Raw genomic sequence first — 19,598 nt, 5'->3', positions numbered from 1 at the left:
GGCCCAGCCAAATAAAAAGTTATTGGAGCCAGGCCAGCATTTGAAGGTTTACATTACATTGCATTACATGAAATTTCGTCATGTTTTTGTTAGTTTTAAGTTTCTTTGGAAGTGGAACCATGCCTCTCCGCTATGAACATAAAAGACGCACATCAGCGCCAGTCTTTCTTCTGTCCGTATACTATCCGTTCAAGTTACAAGCTTTTATTGCATGTGGTACCGTCACGTCTAACGTGTACCAATGGGTAGCCTCCGGCATCCGTACGGGTTTCCGGGCAGCAGGCACGTGGACCAATGAGAGCAGGGGAGAGTGACGCGACCCTCAAGGCCGGGAGCGCAGCCAATGGAACGACGCCGCGTTCAGGCCTGCGCGGTGTAGACGCCGGGTAAGGCCGGTGTCAGTGTGCTCGAAGAGGATAAGAAGATAGGTAGGGGGAGAACTCAAGTGCACAGAACGCAGAGGGACTCGTGTGTACGGGGGCGCACGGTGAGTGTGAGATTGTGTCTGAGGGTACCTTGGAAGGCAGTGCTCAAGGGCCACCTGGGAAGGTCTTGGAGGAGCGGATATATGATACAGGGACAACGTGCTTGGAGCTGTCATTCTTAGAGGTGCTCTTATGAGGCTCACGAGACTAGGGAATGGGATAGACATGGGAATGGGCTTTTCGGGGCAGGTAAGATGTAGCGGTTATGAGAAGAGTGATTCACGGCACAGGGTTTAATGTATTTGTAAATGTTCTATAGAGTTCCTTGAGATTAGGGCCGCTGTTCCCTGATAAATGTGGGTGGGGCAGTCATAGGGAGATGAGCTGTGATGGGGGCACGCAAGGTGCAGTTATGGAGAGGGGATTGTGGCGTTTAAAGGCATTTTCACGTGACAGTCATTAGGGACGCGTAGTGGAGCAGAACCGGGCATTGATTGGGAATGAGGCTGGTTCCTTATTAGAACGACAACAAGATGTGCAAATAACGCACCCTCTTTGTATAATGTATAAATAACGCCCCCTTTTATAAGGGCATAGTTGTAGAGCCACTTTTGCAACTAGACACGATATATATAACCAGAAGGACAAGACTATACCACAGCGTAATCCTCTATTAAACCAATGTAGTTTTGCGAAACTTTCCGTTAACATTTTCTCACCATTCATTCCACTATCAACACACACTCCGTGATGCGTTGTCCTGCAGCATTTCTGCTTATGATATGGTGTGTTGCATTAAACTAGGCCTGGATGTTTACCTGTGTGTTGTATGAGAATCTTACGACCTGTCATGGGCACTGTATATTTTATATCATGGAGGATAATTCGTTTGGCCACACGGCAGTGGGGTTGGAGGTTATCACAACGTGCTGTGAAGGGTAGGACCACAGAGCTGTCCGTAGTGCTAGATCACATGTAGGGCAGATGGGTGAAATGAGTCCTGTCATATAGAACCATGGAGCGTGGGCTTCCCCCACGTCCCAGTGCTATGAATAGTACGGATTGGCAACTCTCCAAGGTGCTTAGACTTGAATTCGTCTTAAGGTCACTTGAAGCTTACGATGTGGGGGGTTCCGAGGCTGTTGGTTAGTGTGGCCTATTGACCGAAGCAGTGAGAGGGTCCAGTGATCCATTCAGAAAGAAATGGGATCTCTTATATGGTGTAATAGTTGTTTAGTATAGGTTCCACTGTGGAAGGTTTTAATACTTTGTTAGGATTTCATGAGCAATGAGTACTTGGCTGGTCTCTAATGTGCAAGAGGCTGTCACGAGCTCTCCGTGGTGAAGTGGGCTGTCACTTTACCTCCGCGGAGGAGCTGCGCTGCAATGTTAGGGCTGCTATAGGGAATTGGGGGGGCTGCGTTTGTTGTGGCTTTGAGTGTCTTACTGTAGTCAACCTTCAGATCATATTAGATAATCTAGGGACCTTTTGTGAGAACCCATTAGGCGCAAAGTGGTGATAGTAGATAACCTGTCGTAGCATCACATGGAGAGGTGTAATTGTTCTCAGTGGTGATGGGGTGGTCTTGGTACTGGATTACATTTTTGCTTTTAAATAGGACCAGGCAATGTGTGCTGCTCCTCATGTCATGTACTCGTTAACTCGTAGGACTCGCTGTCTATGTGGGGTAAAGGTGAGGCTGCTTTCTTTTTGTGTTTGTAATCCTTTGAAGAGTGTAAGATTCCAGTGTCTTTTAAGTTTGGAATTGGGGTAAGATTTCTGTTGTGCTCGTTGTTTCAAGAGTCTGAGAATCTGTACCTTTTAACATTTTAAAATAGGCATTTTTACACAGCTTAGTTGTCTGGCTGTCCAACCTCATGGTTTTGGATCTCTGTTGCATGTGTGCGTGTCCAATGAATGGTTTCTGCACTACGGTCATGCAGGGATGGCTAGGAAGCTCTGCCACGTGACTTTAGTTTAGTCGCAGACATGTGAATGAAAATACGGGCAATTTTATTTTGTCGTGTCTCTGCTCTCTTGGGTTACTAGGTAGTTCCTCTACTAAAGAAATGAGGTAGTTAAAGAATGCATTGCTGGTGACTTATTTTGCAAATAGTCAAGTAATTTCTTTTTATTTGTGTTTACTTGAAAAGCCTGGTCGGTAAAGAGTGCTTGCATATTTGCCTTGTGGGAAGCTTGTGCTCAATGCAGCAGGACTGAGTTGGTTATGGTGGTAAGTCAGTGATCATGAATATAGGCCTGATGTGTATGCTATGAAAAGTCATGGTAAAGGCACTGGACCTGGCGTATTTATTGTGGAAAAAATATAGATTAAAGTCAATATGTATTTAAGGGATAGATTATTACTGTGTATTAAAGCCTGCAGGGAGGTATTTTGTTACTTGGAATCTCACAGAATACAGTAGTAGGTAAAGATTTTTAGTGTTGGTTACCCACTTTCATAATCCATGGTGATAGAAGATTTACACTTTGAAATATAGTAACTTGATTTGCCTAGTGTAATTTTTTTTTTATACACTTGAAAATGTATGCCTGATGGCTGCCTCGTGGGAAAGCTTACCCTCAATATAGTAGGCTTGGGTTGGTTATGGTGACTCGTCAATGATAAAGGCTATAAGACTGTTGGTTCACTCATAAAAGGTATGTTTATTGCAATAGGTGTGATCTTATGAAAAACTATGCAGAAGGTCTGGCTTATTTATGTGAATAGAATTTGTTAGCTCATAGATCTTTCATTGTGGATTGTTACAGTTTTCTGCATTCTGTAGCCATGTAATTTGTTACACAAAATGTCACAGATAATAGTAGACAAGGGTTTGGATGTTGGTTATTCCTTGTGACAAACCCTGATGGTAGATGGCTTTCACTGTGATAATCCTTGTAAGGCCCTTTTAAGAGAGGTTGTACATTGGTTTGCCAACTGTAATTTTGCACTTGTGTCTAATTTTATGACTGTATTCATGATGGTTACTCACTAGTTCATGTTTACTTAAGTGGGCCTGTGTTGGTTATGTTGTCAAACAAGTGATGATAAAGGCCATATGCTTTATTGGTTCACACGAAAAAGTCATCTCTAGTTCCTTGGGTTTAATCAGTTTATTAAAACAAAGCCAGTGGGTGTGGCTTATTTATTTTGAATATCATGTGTTAAAGGTAAGTCTTTTAAGAGTGGGTTATTACACTGTGATGAAGTCTGTATGCAGGTATTTTGTTACACGGAATCTCACATATATTATCCTAGTAAGCTATTCTTTTGGTGTTGACCTACTCAGGTAAGCTGTTGAAATAGAAAATTTGCATTCCGATAATCCCCATTACGCCCTTTTAGGAGGGATTTTATTGTTTTTTTACTACTGTAACTTTGTTCATATTTGGAGTTGTATTACAGAGTACCCAGTGGTGTCCTTGTGGGAAGGATTACAGTAGGTCTAAATTAGTTATAGCAACATGCCAATGTTAAAAGCTGTAGAACTAATTGGTTCATTGGGAAAAATTGTTTTTCAGTGCCATGATCTGTTTATCATGAAACGTTCAGACACACATGTTTGAAAGCCAAATGGGTATTTAAGGGTGAATTGTTACTTCACAATGTTAAAGGCCGGATAAGAGTTGCCTTACATTAAATCTCACCTTTAGAAACAAGGATATTGGTGTGTATTTACCCCCCACGACATCTCCTAAGAGTTGAATATTTGGGATGTATAATAATTCATGCTAGAGTCTCTTCGGAAGGGCTGACCGACTTTGTCTACCTGGGTCAAATAATTAAAAATACGCACATGCACAGTCTTATAGTAGGCCTTCCTCTGCTGTTGGTCTGCATGGTTGTCATTTGCACACTGCTTCCATCCATGACAATGGGTCAGCCCTCTTCTGCAATTGGTTCTTACCCTGTGAGTGATAGCATTTATATGGCCACATATCCCCTTTGCCTGAAAATGTGTGCATAATTGCCATGGTGGTGGTGGGCCAGTCCTTCAGTTTTCAGTCATTTTCTTGTATAGGCCTTCTTCATTTCTTTATTTTTCTTTTCCTTTTTTACTGCGTACTGCAGCTTCCCAGACAGTGGTAACAGGGTGCGACCATGCTGCTCTATTCATCTGCAGTGTTCCGTGGCCACTGCTTCTAACCCATACAAATGTGGAATGGTATTCAATTGTCAATAGTGTATCACTGTTATACCACTCCATGACTGCCAAAACATTGGTGTTTAAAGTGGCAGCCATGATGGAACCATAAAACATTGATACACTTTGTACAGTACTCTTGCACCCACTGCTGACTTGTTATTGCTAGCATATGTCCACCATGTTTAGTTGGCATGTTTGTTTAAAATGAAAAATAAAAAATTGTATACATTTATCTTGCATATATTTTTGAGTTGTGTATGTTTTCATTGAGGTTGTGTAAGTGGGTGAATGCAAGAATGAGCCTGTGGGTGGATGAATGAGTGAAACGATGAGTAACTGTGTATGTTTTGCTTATTAAGTGATTAGCCCAGATGTCGTCAACTCTTGGACTGGCCCCCGCCGGGAGTTTGTAACTGCATTCCTCGGGAGGCATAAATGCTTGTGCAACGACTTGTAAAAAAGGTGGCCTGGAAGTGCAACCTTGTTTGTTTGGCAAGTTTCCAGACTGTCTTCATACATATACATATATATATATATATATATATATATATATATATAGGTTGAAGTTGATAACATGTGGAACTTGGGGAGAGGATGTGGCCAAACGGCTAGAGCTGTCGACCTCAAAGCTGGGGTACCGAGTTCGAGTCTCTGCAGGAGTGCTCATCATCCTGTGATTCTGGGCAAATCGCGTAATCTTCCTTCGCCTAACAATAAAAAAATGAATGTGTCCGTATGTAACGCAACTGGTGCTCATGTAAAGTGCTGTGATACCTTCAGGTCTAGTTTGTGCTCTATAAACCCCCCCCCCCCAAAAAAAAAAAATCTGACCGTCTAAGCTAGAAACATTAAGAAGAAAAACATCTGCAGATTATGCAGCAGTTGATGGATTGTGTGGCAAATCCATAATTATGCAGAAAACACAGTAGCTGCAAAATCCCATATATCCAGTGACCATGACCAAATCCCGATAAAGGCTGTTTTAGTACCCTTTCTTGCTTGCATGATGGGCCAGTGCACACTGGCTGAGCCAGTGTTGCTTTGGGTTTCAGAGGAATGGCCCACTGGAGGGGAAAATTCGCACAAAAGAGATGCCTTCGGTTTGGGAGACGGAGATGGCAGCGAGGGGGATGGGGCAAGATGGGAGAAGTTTGAGATCAGTGGTAGACCATTAGAGACTTCAGGTGCTGCAAAACAGCAATAACGGGCACAGAACCCATAGTTGCTTCTTATACGTACTGTTACTAAAGAATTGTGATCTATAAATATTAGTTTTTCTGAGAGAAAAGAGAGTTTTTAGTTGGTAATACATTTTATTCTAGCAATCTAATTAGTGTAAAGATGGTAAAATATATCTTCTAGACCTTGAAATTTCACTCCGTCTCTTTTTGGTATTAAAATATGTTTAGCCTAAGCATATGATGGGCAGTGCAGAAGAGATGGCTATACATGCCTGGCGTTTTGCAAAGATCTTTAAATGGCTAGGTATTACAAGACAAATGAAAGTGGGGTGAAGAAACAAGCTAAATGTAAGATCTATAATATTTAATCATTACAAAAACACCAGGCCTAATTCTGTGTAAAAACAGTGCATATTAGATTAATATGTACATATGACTGGAATCAATTCCTTTTGATACAAAGTGAATTTTTTTCTTATTGTTCACTGTATATATTTGCTGATATGTATTCAATTATTTCTTATTTTTTTCTTTTTTTTGCTATTTTCAGTGGTTATTTTTACATACATATAGTCCCACTATTTACATTTCACAACCACATATGTACATAACATGTACAAAAATATATTTTTCACAAACAATACATGACGGTGCTATACAAAAATAAATAAATAAATATATATAACTAGGAGAGGCAGTTCCTATGTTGACAAATGATTTCAAAGGCTGGCGGTCGATGAGGACACACCACGCGTTTCGGCGCTTTTAGCCTTCGTCAGGGAAACCGTCTCAACTTTTTCTATAATCCTAGATCAGGACCATGGTCTACAGTCTGTGACAGCTGAAGTCAATGGTCCCTTGTTGGAGAAGAGTGTTACATTTGTTCGTTAATTTCTGATTATGGAGAACTACTGAATATCAAAAAACGAATATTGGTTTGATTTATGCCTCCTGAGGAATGCTCAATGTATTTAGTTAATGTCATTCAAGCATCTTAAAAATTGGCAAAAATGTAGGATAGTTTTCTTCATATATCAAATAGCTGACCTGCGACGTTTATAATTTTGCAAGCATCACCATGAAGGGATTCTATGTAGGGTCAGAGACCGTTTTTATCCATTTTATTTCCCACACGCCTTATCGGCATGAGGGGAGACAAACACTGATTCAGTTCTCCGTTCTTTGAAAAACAAGACAAATGAGCCAGACCAATGTTTTTAGAATCACAGCTTGTGGCACATTGGGGATGTTTTGTAGGGGTGTGCCTACATTGTGTGAAACACCTTGCCCTGGGAACTGAGACAGGAATGCTTAGTTTTCGGAAGAAACTAAAGACACTGCTTTTTAGACAAACTTCGGACTGGTAGACAGTGCATTTTGGTTCCTTACTTTTAGGTTCCTTATTAGAAAACTACTTCTTAGCGCGGGGACATCCAGAGGGAGTTACCAGGTGCTTTATAAATTACCTATCATTATTATTATTTTCTTGTAATTATAACTAAGCAAAATAACACAGAATTGAGAGAAATACAAATCTGTAATTTCCTGCTATATTTTAATGTAAAATGCATCCTCATATCGATGTTTGGCCTGAGGATGTTTTTAAACAAGAATAGTGTGAACAACAGCCGCTCACATTCTGTTGCCCATGTGCACCAATCGCACTACATTTTTACAGCAAACAGCACAGTATTACACAAAATGGAGTAATTTTCAGAATTTTGCTTAAATAAAATTCCTGAAATTATGCAGTTGCAATTTAAATTTCGCTAAGTGCTTAATGTTTTGCCATGGTTGTAATTTTGCCTGGATTTGTTCAATGAGCTAAAATATCAAAGTCCAATAACATTTTGAAATTTAAATCCATTAATTTTTTTTTCTTTTAAAATGGGCACAGAATAATTGTAGCCCATCCACAATAACATGGGTTGTCATTTCTGCAACTGGGGGCTTTATGAGTCATTCGTATACTTCAGATGACTGCTCCTGAGCAGGCTTCACTTGAGCAGAATGAGTGATGTGCCATTCCTCTGCTCTTATCTCAAACTTGTAGCATGGCTTGTCAGTGTTAATGTGCATTTTATCTGAAGCAGGCGGAAGCTGCATCGTGGCAGCCCTTGCTTCAATTTGGTTATACTAGGGTATAGTACATTCTTACAAGCACGTAGAGTATGTCTCCAGGAGCTTGTACGTCTCAACAGATGTTATTATTGTTTTTGTGGTAGATAGTTTGGCAAGTCTTTCTGTTCTTTGGCCTGTAATATGTTCTAGGCCTACCATTGTTGATAACATATTGGTCTGTGTGAATCGTGGCTGGGGTCTCTACTATGCTGGGATGTATCCAGGTTTGAACTTGATTAAGAAGGGCATCTTTTGGCAGTGTTGCCATTCTGAATGCTGTTCAGGATATAAACAGCCTTGCTCCATGCAAGCAGCTAACACAGGTGTTGTACCCACCCGAACATAGTTTTTTCAAATGGGTTATAGAGAAAATAGAGACTCCTGTTCTAGCCTAAGGGTTGTATTTTGGTCAGTAGTGCATGGATTTCTGCAAATAACATTTTCATTCGCTGTCACAACATTGGTTCTGTATGCATAACTCTGTGTGCCTGTCTGTAATGAAGTAGCCAACATTTTCAATTAGATTTATAACAGACCAACAGAATGTCAATGCAGTTTTCAAGTCCCAGGAACTAGTGCATATGCAAACAGAAATACTTTGAAAGAATGCCCAAGGGCTGCTGATGTATAACGAGGTGTACCACTAACTTTAGTTTTCTTTCTATATGTAGGTCACGGACCACTTTGCCTAGAGTCGCCATGGGGAAGATTCTTTTGCTGCTGTGTGTGCTGCCCGTCCTACTTCTGGTCAACGTTCCATTACTGGCAGGTGTGTATACCACATTCTCTGTACATACAACTTGATGTCTTTGTTTCTCGGTGGCGGTCAAGGATTAACTGCCACAGATCTGTGTGGTGACCATGAATGATCTATTTTGTTTGGTATATCGATATACAAAAAACCCCACATTCTTCTAACTTGGAAAGTAGAGAAAGAAGGGCAGTTTAGCCTGTGTGCATGTTATATTAGCAAATTCTTGTCAGTGATTGATGGTATTTTGGCATCTTTTCAGAAGCTCTAAGCTTAAGCACTGCTCCTAGAGTGCAGTGCTTAAGGGTACATTTCAGATTTGGTTTTGACTGCTCTTGGTGGGTTTCTAGTTAATACCTTTTGCAGCTTAATTCCCCCTACGAGGAAAAGCAGATCTCTCCAGTGCACATTTTGCAGCTGCTTTGTGTTCCTGGTTGGACACCTCATCTCGTTAATGTGACTAAAGTCTTTAAGAGTATATAGGTCTCAAAATCACAGCCTTTGACACTTTGGATAAAATCCAAGAAAAGAACCTGTAGCAATTTTGTTCCAGGAAAATGCTGGCAGACGTTTTGGTCTGTTGAGAATTATTCCGATGTGGTGTTTTTTGTTGGGCAGAAGCCGCGCATGCCCATATAATTGCTTGCTCATTTTATCCTGCCCCTGCTGTGAGGACTGTGATTAATTGCTCATTACTAAGGGATGCCAGCGCTTTGACTAGGCTGAGGCATCCTGATTTTGTTTTGAAGTATTGCTTCATGCACACCTTATTTTTTAATGCCTTCTGTGACCAAAAATGTGGTTAACTTTGTCAGTGCAGAACAAACCCTAACATCAGTGGAACTTCTGAGTTTAGAGCAGAAACTGCTGTCTTACCTACTTTGGTACATGAATCTGTCTAATTCTGCCTTATCGGCCTAGAACGTCCGCCCCTGATACGCTGCCTTGTTAGGACTGGCGTTTAGGTAAGACGGCCTACAATAGGTTAATCATAAACAAATCTATCATCACAAACTTGCTTAAATATGAAGCCACACATGGGGAAACTTCTCATTAAGATTTCTGTTTTCACTTCACTAACAGTGAGTGGTATGTGGGAAGGGTGGAAGTTGTATGGTTTAATGAGATGTTGGTACTTGATTTCCCTGAACTAGATAGTTGTGAGTGGACCTTCCCTTGTATTCAACTTAGGCAGGTGAATAAAACTCAAGGGAACCCCAACCACCTGGCTGATTTAATCTCTATCTGGTATATTGGGTATGGTGTGTTTTTTTTTTTTTTTTTTTTTTATTATCTTTATTAGTCAAATAAGTTGTACATATCAGTTGACTGCATACAGCATGACCACATATACACATTCCCAGAGTCGTTCATCACATCCTGATTCCGTACCTAGATAGTGGAAATACAACTATCCTGCATTCCTCATGAGCATCTCATACAATGCCCTCTGCCGTGGTTTAATATGCAGCATGGGTTCTGTACACACACCTTCATGTCATCTGCATGGTCTGATTGTGGCAATTGCAGTCTTATCCGTCCTATAGACCCCCTGTGTCTACTGCTCTTTGTGTTCTCAGAAAACCTTGTCTCTTCCTACTCTATGCGATAGGTCTCTCACAGTGCCCCTGGTTTCCCCCCGCCCCCCCGTTTCCTTACCCACAAAAAATGAATGTGTCCCTTTATAACGCAACTGGTGCTCATGTAATGCGCTCTGAAACCTTCAGGTCTAGTTCTCGCTATATAAAAATCCCCCCAAACTTAAAACATGTTTGGAATGGCCTCCAAATATCCTTTGGGCCGCTCTGAGGGGGGGGGGGGGGGGGGGGGTAGTTTGTTGTATACATCTGACTGTGAGTTGCAATAGGGTGGGAACTGGACCCCTGTCCCACCGCATCGCCAGCAATAAACCTGCTGCTACTAATTTCCTGTTCCCTTTATCTTCTCCTTTGTCATATCCTAGCAGGGCCAATAACGTGTCAATCTCCAAGGTAGGGCCTATGATGGCCTCTAGCTCCCGAATGACAGCCCTCCAGAACTCCATTATACTCTGGCAATACCATGCAACATGTAAAATAAACAGCCTCACGCTCAGGGCACCGTTGACATTCCGCTATGTCTCTTAACCCATACCACAATAGCCTCTCTGGTGTGTAGTATACTCGGTTGACTTATTTAAAATGTATGAGTCTGTCGCCCATTCAGTGATACATCTTTGGTCATGGAGCAGCAGTACCCCCGGCAGTCGTCATCCATGGCTCTGCCTATATCTTTTTGCCAATCCAAAATACTGGGCACGGTTTACCAATGCAAGCTTTTATTCTGGCAAAGCAGTGCTCTTTATCACATTTGCAATGGTGTCCTACCTCCATTATCTATTGTCATATTTTTCTTAAATTTTGGTGTCACTCCCATATCTTTATATTCCCTTTGACAACCTTCTCTTAGTTCCACTTTTACTTGCCTTATGTGAAACTTGCTCAGAAAAAGTTACGTTCTGTATTCAGCATCTTCAGTAAATGCATAGACCTGTCTGAGTCACATCAGGTCACTAATAACTACCTTCTGCTAGGCGGTTGGAAGGTGTCTACTTTCTACTCACTTTTGTTTGGTCTTCACAGAATCTCTGGCCGTCATGTCCATTGATCTTGGGAGTGAGTGGATGAAGGTGGCTATTGTGAAGCCGGGAGTTCCCATGGAGATCGTTTTAAACAAGTAAGAAGCATTATGTGGTTGAAACCATGTGACGCTTTTCATTTTTCATCTTGGAGGACAGGCAGTGTGCTGTTTTTATTTTGTTTTTGTAATGCTTAAACAACATGCATAGTATCAAGCAGTATATGGTGCTAATGTTTGCTTCAGTTTGTACATTAATGCAGTTGGGAATAATATTAAGCATGTGTATAAAGGCAAAACCTTGGCTATAAGAGTATGGAATATTTTCATTTGAGCCCTAGGTCACATTATGTGGGGCCTTGTAGAGAAGGTTGAAGGTGTGAGGAAATAGAAATAAACTGGTGAGTGAAGGAGGTGGGCTTTAAGGATTGCTCTTAGTTCGTCAATTAACCAATTCAATTGAGATGGCCCAGGAGGCTGTAGAACTGCAATCTTGATGCAGCATTGAGGTCATCATGCTGTAGGTATATTCCAGTTTTAAAAATTCCCAGTAGGGTGTTGTGGGATATAGTTTTAGTGTGCCCACTGGGAGAAAGTTCTGTGGGCCACCGTAAAAGCATCAGTTGGTAATTTGTATTATGTTTTTCGCAAATAGCCAATCTTCCTGTTGAAATCATGTGATGGTAGGTGTATGTTTGTGGATGCTACTGATGATGGAAGCACCAAAGGTAATGGCCTTACCATTAGCTGCAGTGCATGCTGGGGTAGGCATAAGACTAGCTTTTGTTTTTCTCGTGTTTAGGGCAGTTATGTGTGGATTACTGTTATGAGAGGTGGGTATCGTTCTTGAGTATATTCGGTACCTGATATACATCTGTGGTGGAAGTGAAAGATTCTTGACCTACTTAATAGCTACAGGGGTTGGATTAGGGTGTGTTGAACTGTCAGAGCCATGCAGTTTTGAATGGTAGTTGAGTAGTCCGATATAAGATTGAAGGAGAAGGTATAGAAATAAGTGATTTGAATGCCATCTGCTAAGAGGTGGTTTAGACACTTTGAAGGTTGATGTTCCTATAGAGAAAGCGGGTTTGGACATACTGGTGAGCAGGGAGAGGTAGTGCTATCTACAGGTAGATGAAATGGTGGAACATTTGAGAAGATCGGAAGACTGAAGAATCAATTTGAGCGGTAGACTGAACTAATGGAAGTCTTGAGCTTGTGGTGCTGAGAATGGCAAGTGTAGTGGGTGGGATGGATGACGGTGTTAAATGCTTCAGAGTCGAATAGCAGTAGAAGACATTATTTCAGCCCACCGTTATAAACGAACACTGAGCTTGAAGGCTAGTCATTTTCATGGAGAGAAGCACTTGCAGGCTGTACTAAATATGGTTTAATAGGTTTTAGTTTTGGGTGATGGTTAGAGAGGCTGGTGATCGGCTTTTTGAGAGGGTAAGTAGAGTTCTGGATTAGAATTTAGGAGTATGATAAATTGGCAATTTACATATTTATTGAAGTTGCACCAACATAAATCTAATCCTGAGGATAAGAACCAGTGTTTGAACGTATAGGTCAGGAGGGAGAATAATTTAGAGCCCAGTGCTTGATGAAGTGAGGGGTGATTGGGTCACACAGTGGTCAGATAGTTGCAGTCTTGAATGTAGAAACTAGTTTTGTGCATTGGTTGGAGGGAAAGTGTTGCAGCGGGTCATGATGCATGTGGATATCGGAAAGGTGATTGGTAGTCAAAGCATTGAAACTGGCACAGATTGTGGTGGGAAAGCTGGAGAGAAAACCCAGAAGCCTAAAGTGATGAGCGTTGTGGACCTTTTGATACAAATGACCATACAGTTGAGCTTTTTTTTATTTTTATTCCTTCATAGTGCATGGATTGGCAACCTTATCTGAAAATGTTTACAAGATGTTGCTTGCCATACTGAAGTTGCTCCTCGCAGAACAGATGGTAGCATTACTCCCTAAGATGGTAGCATGTCTGCTGACGATGGATTGGTTTTTAGTCTTCTTTTCATTGTTACTGTGGGATGAATGATTGCTGTCTATCTTGTGGATAGTTCAGAGCGGAGTCCTATTTATTTTATATTTTGTTTTTTAGGGAGTCGCGGAGGAAAACTCCGGTTGCTGTTGCTCTGAAGGAGAACGAGCGTCTCTTTGGAGAGAATGCAGTGGCAATGGTAAGATTTTGCCTACACAAAATTCTTTGGACTTGCTCCTTGTTACTTCAGTATCACTTACTTGTCCTTTTTTCTCCCTCTCCATGACCACCATGGTAAAACATTACCTCCGATCAACCTGCTTCCCCTCCTCCCACAATGGAGGGGCTGTGAGCTCCATCTCTTCTCCCTTTGTTTCATTTTCTTGCTGCCTTCTGTGAAGTGTGGTCGATATCCCTAAAGAGGTTGTAACACTCGAGCATGATGTGTGAGACCCTGACATGTGTGCACCAGAAATGTAACCACACCCATACCTACTTAGTGCTCTGATCTTCATTGAAGGATTTCCTATCTTTTGGTGTGAAGAGTCATCTATCTGATAAATAGTGTCACTGCTGTTCAAAACACACCACGACCCACCATGGCAGCAGTAGATGTGCAGATTAAAGTGGAAGAAATGTACTTTGTATATTAAATATTTTTAGAGATTTGGTCACTGAGCTGATCCTTGAAGTGTCTGGTCAGCAATATTTTTGGAATACAAAGGTGATGTGAATTGATCCCTTGTGAACTACTACATTGTCATTCATGAAGAGTCTAATTTCTGCTCTTCTTGAATAGATATCACAATCTACCCACTATCCCTTTTAAACCTATGACTCCAAGGTAGACCGTAATGGAGGTCTGTCTGGAGAGCTGTTGGTTTTCAAATGTTTATTGTATTTGACCCTAAATACCAGTGTTTATTGTAATGGTAAAGATCAGCACGGAAGTATTTTTTTGTGTGTTCATAGTACCTTCAAATGATCGTGTCATTTCTAAACGTGTTAGAGCATCCTTGTCTACACCACAACCAATCTTGACACAAATTTGGTGTCTTTGTGTTGAAAGATTTTAGGACTATGGACCCATGAATTCCTCATTAAGAGAAGGCATAATAATCATTATATATTAAATAGTGGTCACCTTCTCTCTTTCTATCTAGCACTCACACAACCAGAATTCTGCTTTCTTCCCCTTGAGACAATTTGTCTCGCATGCACATTACTTTCCCCACCTGCAGCCAATCAGATGAAATGAGAACCAATTATAAATCTATTTTTCAAGTGCTTGGAAGAGCAAGATGGAGCACAAATTAATTTTGCTCCTGCTGCAGCATTGGATCTATTTTTGCCACCGCAAGAAAGTTAGGTTTTTCTGTGTTTTGAAGACTAATCAATGTGTTTTTAACTCCAATCTTTCTAGATATTGCTCAATGTTGAATACCTAACTAGCATATATTTATAGTACATATTGAGCATTCTGCACATTGAGACTCTGCCTCATTTTAGCCCGCTTTCTGGGTGTCTAATAAATCCTATGCAATGTAAGTAATTCTTTTCATGTGTAGCAGATTTAACAGTAGAGGTATGTATGCATGAATGTAAGTGGCACAGTACTTGTACCGCTCTAAGTGGCAAGGTTATGCCGGGATGTGGGTCCCATGCTCACAGTGCCACTGGAATTAAGCCAAGCTGTATCTGGCTGAAGAGCCCTTATCAGGGTGAAACCGGTGCTAAGTTGCTTGTGTTCTGGTTCATTGAGGACCTGGCCTGGCAGTTTGGGCTGGACTGTTCCAAAAAGGAGCAGGGTCAAGACTGATTTGCATATGGCTCGGTCCAAACTGAGGTGGCGTGGTGAGCAAAAGAACGTTGGGATGCTACCCCAAGCAATTCCCAGTGGTTAAGGAAATTGCAAGCATTCCTCCCATCACCTTCTGTGTGTTTCATATACTTTCAAACAGACATTAAATAAAAATTGCAGAAGTGAAATTGTAGCGAATGTTCTTGCTCCATTATCTTTCCAACGTTGCTTGCAGAAGTAGACTACATTTAATTTGTTCTGGGTGTACAGTCTATACCGTGAAAGATGGGAAAGACAGGCCTTTATATCAACCACCCTTCTAAATTTCTTCCAGGTGAGCCCGGTGCTTTATGAAGCCCATATGAACAAGCTAACCATTCCTTGTATTTCTCTTACTTTATTGTAGTAGTATAAGAGAATCTTGAGAAATAAAATGTGAACTTTAATAAAAATGTATATGTTCGAGGCATATGAGCTGCAGATTGTACACTTTTGCATAGATCGCCATCTGGTGTTGGGCCTGGATGTTTGCAGTTTGTTTTTCTTCTTGGACAGTCTTTGGAAGTCACGAGTTCGGTGACTCCTCCTTCGGTCCGTACTGCGCATGGGCTTCGGCTCCATCCTCAGATTGTTTTTTTTTCCGCCATCGGGCTCGGATGTGATACTTCGTGCTCTGGCTTCGAACCTTTCTAGTTCGGCCTTCGACGGAAAATCCTCGTCCATCGAGATTCTTAAGAGAAAATCATCTTCTTCATCTCTCTCGGCGGCACTTTTCGATTCCAGACATCGGCACCGGCCTACGGGCCTCCCTCGACTCCGGTCTCGGCCGATGGAAAGGACTCCCTTCAAAAAGTGCCCAAAATGTGGGTCTAAATTTCCCCACACCGACCTCCATCAGGTGTGTAACCTCTGCCTCTCTCCCGAACACGAGGCTCGAGACTGCCCCGCCTGCAAGTCTTTACGATCGAAAAAGACCATCCGGGATCGAAGAGCTCGACGCACCATGGCGCACTCATCGACTTCGGCTCCACCCGACATCTTCGGAGACGACACCGGAGCTTCGGGGCAGCAGCACACAGAGCAGGAGGAAGAACTCGTCAGCGCTTCCGAGGCTGCCGACTCTGACCTGGAGGAGATAACACCGGCGCAGAGGGTCGTGAGTACTTTACCCCCTCCCACTCCCGTACCCACACCGAAAGAGACTCAGGTTACACCTTCGCCTCCGGGCCTAGGGAAAACCAAACATACAGCTTCTATCACCCCACCTTCGGGCCCGGTGTCGAAGCATCATAAGTCTCCCGGCGGCTCGGGCTCGAGCCAGCCTACTCCTGGTGCCGAAAAACACCGTTCGGCACCGAAGAAAACCACGCCCAGTTCGGCTCCGAAGTCATCGGGCTCGAAACCTGCACTCTCGGTGCCGATAAAGCATAAGCATAAGTCCCTCGGCACCGATGCTCCGGCGCCGAAGACCGCCTTTGCACCGAAGAAATCGGAGACCCCGAAAAAACATGGCATGGACAAACCATCGAAGCCCTCGGCTCCGAAAACATCATCACCGACAGACGATTCGGTGCCAGAAGAACTATTTACGCCTGATCCTTATAAAAAAACTTTAACAAAGGATCCAAAGACTGGTCATTTAACTTTGTCTTCCAAAGAAAAGACATTTACACAAGCCAGATCCTCCTCCTCCACCGCCAAAACGGAAGGACTCTGCCACATCCCCCTTCAGAGTACCCTCCCCACCACCTCCTCCACCTTCTCCACCACCTTTGCCTCACCGCTCTCCAACCCCATCACCAGACCCTGATTATGGAGATCCAGATTATGACCTGGCAGACGCCCCAATAGACCCCCACACCTCCAGGGACACCAGACCCATGGGAGGATTACCACAACCCCTATGTACCAGATGTGCCTCAGGATGACATTTATCCATCCAGGCCGTCTCCTCCAGAGGACTCACTGGGGTTCCACCATTTAATACAGCGGGCGGCACACTACCATGGGGTAGAATTACATAGCGAGCCAGTTGAGGACGATTTCCTGCTGGACAATTTTGATATACAAGATAAGGCCTCAGCAATATTGCCCATGCTGAAAGGGGTAACCAAACACGCTGCAGAGGTGTTCAAGGACCCAGTCAGAGCTAGGGTACTAAACCCCAGGATAGAGAAAAAATATAAAGCAGCCCCCACAGATCCTGCATATTTTAAAGGACCTGCTCCCTTGGACTCTTTGGTGGTATCCACGGCTAGGAAGTGGTCTAACTCTCAATCCTCAGGGGAGGCTCCTCCACCAGATAAGGAGTCAAAGCTCTTAGATGCGTCTGGTAAACGCACTGCCTCGCAGGCCGCAAATATGTGGCACATTGCTAACACACAAGCTCTGCTTGCACGTTACGATAGAGCACATTACGATGAACTGGAGGCTATCTTGCAACACCTCCCAGACAAACATAAACACAGGGCTCAGGAGCTAATACAGGAGGGAAAGCTCATCACCAATACCTCAATTAAATGTGCCCTCGACGCAGCAGACACCGCTTCGAGAGCGATAAACACCAGTGTTTTGCTTCATCGTCATGCCTGGCTCAGAATCTCAGGGTTTAAGCCAGAAGTCCAGGCATCTATATTAAATCACCCCTTTGAGCAACAACACCTATTTGGTCCAAAGGTGGACGAAGCATTGGAGAAAATGAAAAAGGACACGGATACGGCAAAGTCTATGGGGGCATTACAATCCCATACCCCTAGACGTTCATTTCTCCTTTCGGGGCACGGGCAGAGGTTACTCTGCCGATAACGCCTCTACTTCATACAAGTCCCCTCCTCAGAATACCTTCTCAAAGGGCTATCAGAGAGGTGGTTATAGGGGAAACAATAATAAAGGCAGGGGCAAAACCAACAACACCCGTTCTGCCACTCCACCTGCCCAATGACTTTCCCCCGCTTCCCCCAGACCATTCCACTCCAGTCGGGGTCAGGCTATAATATTTTCTTCAGACCTGGGAGACCATAACATCAGACAAATGGGTGACACAAATTGTTCAGTCAGGCTACTGTCTCGAACTAACATCTACCCCACCCAATATTCCACCCAGGCACCGTACAATGTCACAGGAACACACCATACTGCTCAAACAGGAGGTAATCTCCCTCCTCCAAAAAACAAGCTATAGAGCAGGTCCCCGTCAATCAGCAAAATCTAGGGGTCTACTCTCTGTATTTTCTAATCCCAAAGAGAGACGAGACCCTACGGCCCATTCTAGACCTCCGGCCTCTAAATGCATACATACATTCGGACCATTTCCATATGGTCACCCTACAACAAGTCCTCCCTCTCCTGTGTCAGGGGGACTTTCTCAATACACTGGACTTGAAAGACGCATACTTTCATATTCCAATACACCCTTCTCACAGGAAGTACCTCAGGTTTGTGGTGGACGGTCAGCATTACCAATTCAAGGTTCTCCCCTTCGGGGTCACAACCGCACCATGGGTGTTTACCAAATGCCTAGCGGTAGTAGCTGCTCACCTCAGAAGGCAACACATTCACGTCTTCCCTTACTTGGACGACTGGCTCATAAAAGCCGCGTCCTACGACCAATGTGTGCAACATACAAACAGCACCATCCAACTGCTCCACCGGCTAGGCTTCACGGTGAACCATCAAAAGTCCCACCTCATACCATCTCACACAAAGTAATATCTCGGGGCCACTATAGACACCTCCAAGGCTATAGCCTATCCCAATTCAGCCAGAATCGCAAGCATACAATCCTTGCGCCAAACATTCACTCTTCAACACTCTCTCCCAGCACGAGTGTTTATGAGGCTAATAGGGATGATCTATGAAATCCAAATGGAATGTGGATCCTCGCACTCCTGGTTATCAGGTAGTATTGGTTGAATTTGATTTAGGGTGCCTGGTAAGTGTCTCCCTCCTGGGCAAGAGGGTGAAATGTCAACGAATAATAGTTGCGTTAATTCACGAAGCCACAACATCAAGAAAACAATTCTTAAACACTGGCCATTACTAGCACATGAAGATTTCAAAGGAATTTTCTCTAATAATCCAAGATTTGCATACAAACTTACTCGTAACTTCAAAGAACTATTAAAACCAAAGGATGACGTTTCCAAAACACAATACCGTGGCACTGTGCCCTGCTACAATTGTAGCAATTGCAACGCTATAATCAAGGGCAACGAAATATTACACCCCACCAAAGGATCAGCAATAAAATTACGAGTCACAGGTACATGTGACAGTAACAATATTATATACATGTTGAAATGTCCGTGCGGACTAGCATACGTTGGAAAAACCCAGAGAAAATTGAAAACAAGAATCATAGAACACAAAAGCAACATCAGACTCAAGAACATCAAATCGACTGTGGCCTCGCATTTCAATCAACAGCACCACAATCCAAGTCAACTAAGATTTTGCATATTGGAACAAGTATCCATTCTTCCTGGGAGAGACCATTCACAACATTTGTTACGTAGAGAGACATTTTGGATTACCCATCTGAATACCCTACAACCAAAGGGTC

The 19,598-nt window shown here is 42.8% G+C and overlaps 1 protein-coding gene across 5 annotated transcripts in view; it reads left to right on the top strand.

Annotated features, from left to right (window-relative positions):
• The first annotated feature begins 251 nt into the window (after positions 1-251).
• Positions 252-19,598, top strand: part of HYOU1 (hypoxia up-regulated 1) — a 210,247-nt gene continuing 190,900 nt past the window's right edge. The window contains exons 1-4 of one of the 5 annotated variants that reach the window (XM_085645897.1): positions 252-386; positions 8,551-8,648; positions 11,252-11,345; positions 13,357-13,435. In XM_085645897.1, the coding sequence (XP_085502023.1) occupies positions 295-386; positions 8,551-8,648; positions 11,252-11,345; positions 13,357-13,435 (363 nt within the window). In that variant the 5' untranslated portion in view covers positions 252-294. Of the gene's footprint in view, positions 488-8,550; positions 8,649-11,251; positions 11,346-13,356; positions 13,436-19,598 lie in introns of all 5 variants that reach the window. The other 4 variants (XR_014978996.1, XM_085645895.1, XM_085645896.1 and 1 more) reach the window with 4 other exon arrangements.

The sequence above is a fragment of the Triturus cristatus genome, chromosome 3_1 (assembly GCF_964204655.1).
Source record: "Triturus cristatus chromosome 3_1, aTriCri1.1, whole genome shotgun sequence".
Taxonomy (NCBI): domain Eukaryota; kingdom Metazoa; phylum Chordata; class Amphibia; order Caudata; family Salamandridae; genus Triturus; species Triturus cristatus.
This window is presented reverse-complemented; position numbering and strand designations above follow the sequence as displayed.